This window comes from Nanorana parkeri, unplaced genomic scaffold, assembly GCF_000935625.1.
Source record: "Nanorana parkeri isolate BGI_ZX_2015 unplaced genomic scaffold, ASM93562v1 scaffold955, whole genome shotgun sequence".
Taxonomy (NCBI): domain Eukaryota; kingdom Metazoa; phylum Chordata; class Amphibia; order Anura; family Dicroglossidae; genus Nanorana; species Nanorana parkeri.
The window spans coordinates 611,604-623,494 of NW_017307223.1; the positions used below are offsets into that span (position 1 = coordinate 611,604).

Here is an 11,891-nt window from a genome sequence, read left to right on the forward strand (position 1 = left end):
CGATCCAGATGTTGGATCGGCTGAGTCGAACTCCTTCTGCACTTCGGGTTGGCCGAACATGCTGAGCATGTTCGGCCGACCCGAAGCCACGCTAAGCAAGCCGATGTATGGCTGATTTCAGCCGATGTACGGCTGAAATGAGCCGTACCAGCCTGAAGTGAATAGCCGAACAGTGTTCGGCTAACTTTACTTCAGATCGGTCATTCACTCGGCTGCCCTCGGCAGCTTCGTGAATAGACCCCTATGTCTCTTCTGCAAAAAAAGTAATCCTGGTATCAGCTAAAATTACAGGTATTAGACATTTTAAAAAAAAATAAGTAAGAAAGGGAATTAAGTTATACTGTAATAGTAAGTAGTAAGAGTTTGAAAAAAAATCCATGCATTCATATATGACATTTTATTTTCCCTATGACAATAACAAGAGCATTCTAAGTAGTGTATCCTTTCATTCTACACTTGTACTAATTCGTTCTAAATCTGTATAGTGTCTTGGGTTCACTTGAGCACCGGACCATGCTGTCAGCACTGCATAACAATAAAAAGAAGGGAGCAACTTAAAAAATACATGTGTTACTGCCTACCCACATCAAGGTGAAGTGTAAATTATTCGCCCCAAACTTAAATGTCCTTTCATAATATTTAGAAGCATGCCCATTGATGAACCAGACGACTTTCTTTCATTTTACAAGGATGTCTACTAACTTGGTACGTTTGAAGTTTGACATTTGTGTGCAACTGTACAGCAAAACTAAAGCTGCCATCTGCATTTGGTTTGTTGATACAATACAAAGTAATAGTTCCTTCAGGCAAGATTTTCAACATGTCTGCAAAAAAGGAGGGCTTCCCTCAACCATATTGCATAGCCACACATTCACAGAACAGAGTATTACGTAGTAAAAAAGAACAGTAGCTCAAACATCAAGATTTACGGCAATGAACACTGCTCCCTTGATATAACTTTTACACACTAGTCATCAACTTTGTGTTTAGGAAAAAGGAGGCTTTAGACCTGATATCCCAGGAATGCGGCTATCTTTTATCTATGCAGACCACTGCAGAGCCCCTAACACATGAAGTTCACATCCAGTAATCCATGTAATGTATGATATGCACTAATTTTGTCTTTGAAGATCTATGGCTGCATATCTTACTTGGCTGTTTGCCAAACTGTTAACCCTTGCAATGTGATAAAAATGTAATAGATCAACAATGGGTTTTAAAAATTATATTATCAGGGTGTATAGGCTACAACAGTGGTACATAGAGTCTTAAAAAAATACATTTGACATATTCTTAAAAATTTACATTTCATTTCTAAAATATGAATGTTTACTAATGAAGATTAAATGGATCAATAGAAAAGGATACAGGTCTACAGTAATCAAACTACTGTCATGGTGAAATTATTTTATCTAAAATAAAAACTTTTCTTTTTAATATTGCATTAAGTGGGTTAGGGTTAGAACCATGAGAAAAAGGTTAGAACCTCTGTCAGGATTTTATAGCTTTTTGCAGACAGCCTGTCCTGTACCTGTACCTCATATGTCGTATAATACTGGGTGCACAACCTATGCCAATGCTTTATAAAACATAGCAGAGAGAAGAAAATCTGACAGAAGATTGCCTATTCTATCCAACTCTATATATTTTAAAAAAAATTGGCTTTAGGTATATTTTAAAAATGGGGGTCAACTAAAATCAATACCTCCAAATAAACACTGCAATATAATGCAAATAATTGTTATATGCCTATATAAACAAGCCTTTCCAAAAAGAGAAATTACTTTCTAGATAGCAAGCTAAAATGATGGTACAACAAAATCTCATTACATGACAACAAGAAAAATACAAACAACGAATCATTTTTGCTCAATATTATTGTTCAGAATGAATATTTTTACCATTTTGTCAAAGATAAGATTTTTTATTAAAATGAAGTAATCTTAGGACCTGCGGCAATAGGCTTTTGTTCGCTTCCAACCGGGAAACTCACTTTCCGCCACTCAAACCTCCCCCCTCCACAACATAAAAAAGCACCCTTTTTAAAAAATATTTCCTTTTTTCTTTTATATACAAGGCGAGAATGATGTGACACCTCCTCCCGTTGCCTCCTAGGATACTGACATCACATATCTTAGGAGGCTGCAAGAGGCCTACAGCGCCACATTAATTATCATTCATCTGGTGCCAACTGCAAGAAAATGAGAGTGACAGCCAGCTTCTTGTACGCCTAGTTCTTTTTTCCTCTTACTATGTGGTTGAGATACTCACATGCATACAGTATATGATTGTTATCACTATCATAAATTGAAACATATTAAACAATAACTTGCTTATGAGCTTATTACTTGTGGAAAGGAAAGGGAGCTATAAATAAAATAAAATCTATTAGGATATATGGAGCAAATCAGAGATTGAAAGTTTGTAGAATCTAAAGGGTTATGGGTAACCACATAGAAGGGGAGAAACTCCACTTATTTTTATGTTACAACGGAAGGATAAAAAAAGATGTTTGCTGTTAGTTTAAAAGGAAACTATAGAGGTAGAATAGATTACATATAATACAGGTGAAACTCGAAAAATTAGAATATCGTGCAAAAGTTAATTTATTTCACTAATGCAACTTAGCCATCTACCAGGAGATTTTGGAGCACTTCATGCTTTCTTCCGCAGATGAGCTCTATGGGGATGATGACTTCATTTTCCAGCAGGACTTGGCACCTGCCCACACTGCCAAAAATTTTCTGAGCTTGTGGATCTGGGTTTTCATGAGCTGTAAGCCATAATCATCACAATTATGACAAATCACGGCTTGAACTATCTTGCATTGCATGTAATGAGTCTATCTCATATATTAGTTTCACCTTTTAAGTTGCATTAGTGAAATAAATGAACTTTAGCACGATATTCAAATTTTTCGAGTTTCACCTGTATATTTCTGATAGAAGAGGAATCCTAAGTCAGAGCCACTCAGCCCATGCCCAAAGTGGTTGTGTGGGTTTCCACAGTAATGGCTGATCTCCATTTAGTTACTTTAAAGGAAACCTGTAATGAGGGACATACTGTATGTAGGCTGCCACTGCTGATCTTTCATTCTGAAAATGCTGGGTCCTGGTTGTAATGCTGATCCAAAACTTCAGCACGTTTCCTTTGTCACTAACCTGTAATAATTTAGATTCCCAATACGAAATGTATTTTCACAACTAAGTTGTTTTACATGGCAAGAAAAAATGGCTTGTTATAGCAAATGAAAAGAAAAACAACACAGCATGGGAGCAGTATTGATTCTGAAATGAAATGGAACATTTTCATGTACTAGTTCTTAATAAATTGCAGCTGGAACTATAACATAGGAAATAGTTACAGCTGTCCTGGTGTTTTAAGTTGCTACAAAAGTTTTATAAAACAGTATGCGATTTAGCACTAGCAGAACTGGATCAATACAAATACAAATGAATTAGGTAATCTTGTATTTCCTTTTTAAATTAGCAATATTTACATCATATTTTACCAATGTAATGGGTGTTTTTAGGCATTTTTTCGGTTAGTTAATTTTATGATCAGATTTAAAATTTATAGATCTCCTTAAAGATTCAAATACAAAGTAGAAAACATTAGCATTCATTATAGGGGAAAAGATATGTAAATTGAATATGTAAATTGCACTACTGTAATTTGTAAACCTATATGTATATTGAAAACATAGGGGTCTATTCACAAAGATGCAGAAGAATCTGGCCGTAGCTTCGGCCGATCCTTCGGCTAGCTTCGGCCCCAGGACCCCTTCGGTTCAGGAGAACCGAGGGGGTGCTGTACGGGCTATTCACAATAGCCCGTGCAGCTCCCGATCACGGCCGAGCGGCTCAGTCGAGCCGATCGCATATGCCACCGATGTACGGCTGAAATCAGCCATACCAGCCTGAAGTGAATAGCCGAACAGTGTTTGGCTCACTTCACTTCTGATCGGTCATTCACTCGGCTGCCCTCGGCAGCTTTGTGAATGGACCCCATAGTCAGGGAGCAGTCCAGATTTCAAGAAGATCTCTTGATTTACACAAAAGGGAACATACATTTGCATGATCCTGCTGTAAAGACGTGCATGTAATTGTAGTAAAAATCTGCTTGCCTACATTTGCCTAAGTCTTCAATGTGCATAACCAAGAAACAAGATATGATTTATGGTTTCGATGAATGAAGGGAGTTATATGAATTCTATAATCTATACAAGATGTGATTTTTTTGTTTTGGTCCTGCAGATTGCATAACTAAATGTTCAGCAATTGGCTGAAGTGGAAATTAACAACTTTAGTGGACAAAAGGGCTGCCAAACTTGCATATGACAGAGAGCTGCCTGTGTGACATGTATAGAAGTAGATAAAGCCATACATAATTGGTGTATGTTGGAATTGTTCTCCATTTTAGGGCATGTTAGAGCCACATGGACCCCAATAAACAGTGTTCACCCAGACTTGTTTGTTGTTTATCTAAAGCTTTATCTAAAGCTGCAGTAGGAGCTTGTGAAGAAGATGGTTCAGATATAAATGCTGCTTCCTGAAGTTCTTCCTTGAATGTTAATTTTGTATATCCTCCATTGACTATTAAATTCCGATGAGGTCCTGGGTACTAAATTGAACCACTTCCCATTAGTATCATAGATACCCATTATTAAAACAAAAATGTAGGGTATAATTAACATGTTTTTTGGACCAGGCATGCTAAGTCCATTAAACCTTGAAGGAACCCATACTTATATGAAATAAATGAAAACATGATACCCCTGTAGTCATATACCTGCCAAATGTTTGTGAAAGATCTGGAAAATCTGCCCTTAAGATGGTCTCATACATAATTTGCTAACCAAGGCCAAAACATTGTGGATAGAGTAGGGAATAGTCTTTCTGTTTTTTTCATTTTTTACAAACTCTGACCCATTGACAAATAAGGATAAATCTCTCCAGCAGGGGCATTTACAGAAATAAAAACCTGACATTGATTCTAACCCTGACCAGCTCTATCCAACAAGAAACAAATTTTCCTTTCAATACATTTTAGGATTTTCTTTGTCAGATCAATACATTTACTAATAACTAATTAGGGCCTACCTAAACTATTAGTTTGTATTATACAGTATCCAGTTAGGGAGACCCTCACTCTACAAAGTTAGTAAATTAAAAAGATCTGATGGTCAGATCTAAAAATAAAACCAAAGGTGTTTTCAAGATCAGCACTGTAGCTGCCTATATGGACAGAGGTATGCAATCACAAAGCTGCATCACAGGTTTTATGCTGTACTACAGGCAACTATGACCAAGCATTAAGGAGGACCACAATGTAACCCCCTGTCCTGCATTTGCAGATTCATAAGTTTTATTGTGACATTTACATTATACTTTACTTTAAGGGGCCCTGCTCCCTTTCTAAGGCTTTGAGCTCACAATAAAAATTATACTACAAACACAGACAGAAGTAAAAATGGTAAGTAGGGAAAAGCTACAACCCTTGTCCACTTTTTGTTGTTGTTGTTGTTTTTCCCTGTGGCAGAATTTTACTCACTTCCGGTCTGGTAAAATGTTGTCCTCAGAAAAAGAAATGTGGGAAAATCTCTCTAATTGAGTCCTAGAAAGAAGTAAAACCGGACCGGGATTCTAATCCTTTCCCACTCTATCGAAAACTGAAAAAAAAGTTTGGGCTATAGATACACTTGTTTGTGGATTTACATTTACCTATGTGAACTCTCATAGCAAACTGCTATTTTTGCTGGTATGGTGATTGCTGTTGCTTGATTGTCCTCTTAATTTTCAAGATTCTGCTGTTTCACATATGAGTTACAGACATAGTACAAACATGTTTTTCGAATAGGATATAATTGGTTTTGGGTGCGAACATAAAACAGCTGTAAAGTGTTAAGTTATCATTTGGGGAATAATGTAAAATGTTCCGTACCTGGACTGGTTCCATAAGAAAGTAAAACTGGATCAAATTAAGCCTCCGAATGTTCTTTTCTAGCAGGCACAGATTAAAAAGGTTTGTTCCATATTTTTTTCCCCTTACACACTCAAACAAATTGGGCTCATTCTCACTTTTTACAAATCATTCTGCATTTTCACTAGACATGTGCGATTCGTTTCGTTACGAATCGAAATTCGTACGAATTTTCCTGAAATTCCGAATTTCGGAGCATCCGAATGGCAGTTTCCGAATTATATCCGAAATACGAAATTCCGTTAACGAATTTCGGATCCGAATTTCTTTGAAACAGGAACTAATATTACCCCTGTAAATGAGGTTGAACAGCATGACAAGATTTTTTTTTAATCCGAGATACGGATCCGCTGCTGCTGATGCATTACAATACACAGTTACACACACAGGCAGGAAATACGAAATTCCGTTGACGTATTTTCGTTCCGTTACGAACATTCGTTATATTGAAGGTAAAAAGCAAAGTACATTTATATTGGAGTTGATGGTAGTTTTTTTTAAAGTCCGAAATACGGAATTCGGAATACGGAATCCGTTAACGGAATTCGTATTTCGGATAAAAAAACAACTACCACTCCAATATTAACAAAGGTATTTTGCTTTTTAACTTCATCATAACGAATGTTCGTAAAGTTACGAAAATATAACCGCCACTAACGAAAATTCGTATTTCGTACGAATCCGAATTGAGTTCAGTTACGAATTACGAAATACGAAATAACGGATATTCCGAAACGAAACGAAACAGAACGAATTTTTTGACGGCGCACAAGTCTAATTTTCACCATATTGCTTCTCTTGAGGCTACAAAAGATATTTAACACATCAAGATGAAATTAAAAGATGAAAAATGCATTATGTGAACATTAGTAAGAAAATATAGTAACTAGAATTATTACCAAACATTTACATCACTCACATCATCACATGTGAATTTTTATTTGCACTTGAACATATACATTACCAAAACTATTTGAGCTGTACCATTTATTGTGTAAATAAAAGGGCACCAAACCAAAAGGTGTAAGAGTCCAAAAGTGCCTTTACCTGTTCACAATTTCATTAAAAAAAAACAAAAACCCATCACATTTCAATGCAGCTGCTGACAATTACAATTCCAGCCCCAAAGGATATCTTTTTAGCAAATCATATATAGATCCATTTGGTTATAGTATCATTTAATATCATATGCCTTTCTAAGAAGGAGTTTTGTTGCCCCTTAATTACACTGGCTGTTTTTTGTTTGCTCGAATTATGAACAATTTAAGACACTTTTGTACTCTTTCACTTTTTGGGTTCAGCACTCATTATTTCTGAACATGGAGTCACTTCTGGTTACCCAACAAAGGAGGCCTGTTTTGTTTGGGAGCTGCCCTGTCAGTGCCAGTGAGCTTATTGCAACTGTTTCTGCATCTGGACAATTTGAGTGAGCACAGAAATCCCACTGCTTCTTAACTGTGCTCCTAATGAGATATTTTCTAGTGCAGCTTAGAAAAAAAAAAAATTGCCTACCCCATGTGCTATGAAATCAGTCTTGTTGCTATATTAAACTCCCCAAGGCAAGGCATTCCCGCAGCTTGCACCACCAAGCACCAAGCTCCCATCAGTAACAAGTAATATGGGCCCGTGAACTTTAGGGAATGGTGGAACTAAACAGTTCTTGGTTTTCAAAAAAACCTACCAATAATGAATATAAAGTACCATAAAGGACTGAAAAAGTGCTGATGTGCAAACAATCAAAAGGAAAGCTACATTCCTCAAACTTTAAAGTGAGCACAGCCTGGGCTTAGTTGCTGGACGGTCTTTCAGCGGTTCCCTGTCATCCTGTTTGTTTTAGCTAAATTTGAGACATAGAGGGGGAAATGATAGTGCCCCGTGTGAGGATCGAACTCACGACCTTCAGATTATGAGACTGACGCGCTACCTACTACGCTAATTTTTTCATATTTATCTCAAACCTTTAGCGCTGTGACAACACTTTACACTTTCACTTTACACCTCTCATAGCAGCTTTAGGATCATTATTTGACTTTTAGTTTACTTTCCAAAAGTGCAGATTTTTTGTTGCAATCAGTTCTTGGTTTTCATTTCAGGGTAAAAGGCAAAGATGAGATAAAAAAGAACAAGCAGAGAAGAAAGGAAGGAGATGTCCAGAGGAAACAAAGGCAGAAAAAACAAGAAAAACCTCTGCGAGGAGAAGGAAAGCAACGAGAAGTCAAAGCCTAGGAAATGGAAAGTGTAAACGATACAGCCATAACCTTCTTGTGCTCTTATTGGACATGTAAGGCCACATGCCTCTATGACTGACTTCTGATGCTGTTACATCCCTGGCTGACTAAACCTCTACATGGAGTGGATAATACTTTCATATAACTAAGGCCTTAGCAACATTCCAAGCCACTCTCTTGAATTACTGAAAAAGAAAGAGAATCACAAGAGACAGCTTACAGAAAAGAATTATGAAATGTGCTCCGTGGATGCTTTATATTTTTATGCTTCTATGCATATGTAAAAGACAATTAAGACTCTCTTCCTTGTAATTATTAATAGCAACATCTTAGCCTATTTTGTAAAGTATTTTTTCAAGCTGTTTTTTGTTTTTTTGTTGAGAATTATAGTCACGTTATATATGGAAATCTACAGCACGGTTGTTCTGTAACACATTTCTGTGGTTGAATCACATAAAAAAGCATCTACCAACGGTACACATTACTGAGGAAATGATCATACCATATCCAGCTAAATAATGGTTACCTCACTCCATGCCAGCTGTAGGAATGGAACATTTCCAGGATGTGTTTTGTCTTTGGTTTCTTAACAGTTACAGTAGTGTGAACTGAGTTTCATTTGGGTTGACGCTGCCTCATAAGTCATAATGAGCAATATTTAAGTTTAGTCAGTGCTGGAGGATAACATTTATATGTTGTATAGAAACAAAATGCAGTACTAATCTCAAAGCAAAGCTGCTCTATGGTTAGACATATTTTAATTTATTAGCACTCACATATTTGATTGATGAAATTTTCCTATGTCTGGTGTAGTTTTAGCCTTTGCAAAGAAAAAAACAGTGATGAAATTGATGAGAATGATGTTTTAGGATATCCCTCTAAACATTAGATGGCTAACAAGGATATGTTAACAAGGAGAGACAGCCGTGATCCTTTGTCTAAGATTCATATTGGATGTGGCTCAGCACCAGCCACAGTACTGAATTCTTTACATCCATATGATTTAACCACACCTGTGAAAAAATATGGACAGAATGTGAAAAACATTAAAGTGTTGCTTTGGGTGCTTCTCCAAAATGTGTCCAAGGTGTCAGTCTGCAAAACTGAGTATTACATACATACTACAGGTTGTCATAGTCCCATAGAAAGGTTTGCCTAGATGGTGTGCTTCAGAAAAAATCAGGATGTGTACCACATAAAGTTAGATGGCAAATACAAAAATTCAAAAATAGCACTGGGCCTTGCCTACCATCCTTTTTTTTTCTGGTGAAAAAAAATAAATATAATATGCTCTTGCATTGTAAAGGAGCAGTTTGCAGTCATAAAAGCTTGTAGTGGTTGTTTCTGTGCAACCTTGGAAGAAGTTCTTGGAGGGAATATTATCGAGCTTTGCTAGAAATGCTGTTTAACGTATTGAACATCAGAATGGTTTCCAGACGGACGTAGTGTCCCAGACATAATTGCTTTTTGTGCAGGGCAGCATGTTCTATCCCTCTGCTTTCATTTTACTGCTATATCTATCATGCATCTGTCTGCATGTTAAAAAAAATCTAGAGACCAAAACCTTTAATCCTTTGCTGCTGGGAGGGTCTGCAAAGCATTGATCTGCCAGTCACAGCAGATCTTACCAGCTACATAGGAGTTTGGCTGTAAAGGTCAGAAGAGCTAAGTAATACAGAAAAAAAGCAATATGTCATGGAAACATTGTGTATTTTCCAGTATTGTTATCTCATGGAAAATAAATATTATTTTATAATCTGCTTATTGATCAGCATGGAGAAAGGGGTACAACTTCAATAATGTTGTGTGTATCTATTGAGCGAAATTCCACTACAATAAATATTTTTCATGACATTGTTGACTTTTTAGTTGGCTACACATTTGCTTAATTGGATTAGTGTGTCATATGCTGCTAAATTGCAAAACTGTCGTAGGATGTTTATGGAAGGATGAATTACATGGTATCCAGAACACCAGGACTTATGTCATATTTCAATAAAACATAGAGGCAGATAATCCCATTATGTTTTAAGACCCCGTTCACACCGGGACGGTTCAGCCACGTGGATTCGGCCGCACGGATCCGCCGGCATGAATGATGCCATACATTGCTATGGAAACTTTTCATACAACTGCGCAGGTCCGAGTGATCCGAACCCCCCCGTGCCCAAACTGCTCCCTGCACTATTTTTGTTGCGCTGATCAGTCCGGTTCCCATACAGGTTTCAATGGAACTGCGCTGATTTTGGGCGTTTTTAATTGCATTTCGGCTTAAAAACTCCCAAAACCTCCCTTGCGAGATCAGCGCAGTGACCGTGCTGAACCGCAACCGACCTGGTGTGAATGGGCTTTTAAAGAAGAACTAGCTTTCGTTTCAATGGAAACCAGTGGGAGTAAAAACATTGATCAGTTTTTTTTAACGGTGGCAGAGAGGTGGAGGAAATGATTAGTGTAAAGGTGAGCACAAAACTGATTAATCAGATTTGGATGAAAAGTGTAAGAGCACATGCCATCTGCCTACTTACCTGCCCACTTCCAGGGCACTTACATTTAAGGAGATTCTGGTACTTAAAGAAGAACTGATTTTTATCCCTTGCAGCGGGGCTAACCCCACACTGCAAGGGTTAGGTGCTCGCTTTCGTCTATGGTCTAAAATAACAAAGTTACACTCAGCCGGACCTTGGAGCCGGCTGGCTGTTACAGCGCTCCCTCCAGCCTGTCTCCTCCTCCGCTGGATGGTATGTCCTGTGGCGTCACTCACATGACCTTAGACCACTGGATCGGAGGGGGAGAGAGGCCCCAGGTACTGGTCTAACAGCCAGTTGGCTGTGAGGTTAAGGTGAGTATAACTTTATTATGTTTACACCATAGACAAAAACGAGCACTTAACCCTTGTAGCGTGGGTGGTGCCCAGCTGCAAAGTTTAAAAATATTTTTTTCTTCAGTAAAAAAAGAATGCTTCTATCAGGCATATAATTCAGCCACCTAGATGTGCATGCACATTCCCGCAGAAGCTTACAATTTCACCACTGTAGTAATTACTGTGATATTTGACTTAAGAATTATTTTGAATGGGCAGTTCCCAGGACTAGCATTCTATACAAACATACAGCTAAATTGAGTATTAATACTATGATTGGTGTCAAGGACTGCTAGCTTAAGCATTTATTGATGGAGCTTTAGGTTAAGAAGCAATTTTATATTGTTATAAGTGTTATAATAAGTGGGCTTTAACTTTGGGATGCTTGGGATTATTTGTACTTTTTTTTGTCTTTTTCACTCCTTAATTACCAATGAGAAACTATGATTACCAATATAGAGAAAAACCCACTATGTTTTGATCCCATACTAGGAAATCAGGTTGATCCAAAAACTATGCCTTCTCATTTAAAAATACGTGTTGCAGTAAATTGTACTGTTCCCGATAGTTTGAGTCAGCATGTGACACTGCAGCTGTCACACACTGGCTCTAAAGCTCGAGAACCGAGTGATCACAAACCACTGATCACTCAGTTCATGGCTTCTCCCTACAGAGAGTGTTGACTGTCAGTCACTGCTCCCCAGAGGGATTCCCCCCTCCCCTCTCTCTGTTCCTCCACCCCTCATTGGAACTGTTCATACAACCGTGCAGGTCTGAGTGATCCGAACCGCCCCCCCTGCCCGAACTGCTTCCAGGCACAG

General features: G+C 37.8%; 1 protein-coding gene across 1 annotated transcript in view; it reads left to right on the top strand.

Annotated features, from left to right (window-relative positions):
* The window catches only part of RSPO3 (R-spondin 3), a 76,194-nt gene extending 67,083 nt beyond the window's left edge, over window positions 1-9,111 (top strand). The window contains exon 5 of the mRNA XM_018566516.1: window positions 8,076-9,111. Coding sequence (XP_018422018.1) covers window positions 8,076-8,208 — 133 coding nt within the window. The 3' untranslated portion in view covers window positions 8,209-9,111. The remainder of the gene's footprint in view (window positions 1-8,075) is intronic.
* The last annotated feature ends 2,780 nt before the right edge of the window (window positions 9,112-11,891 follow it).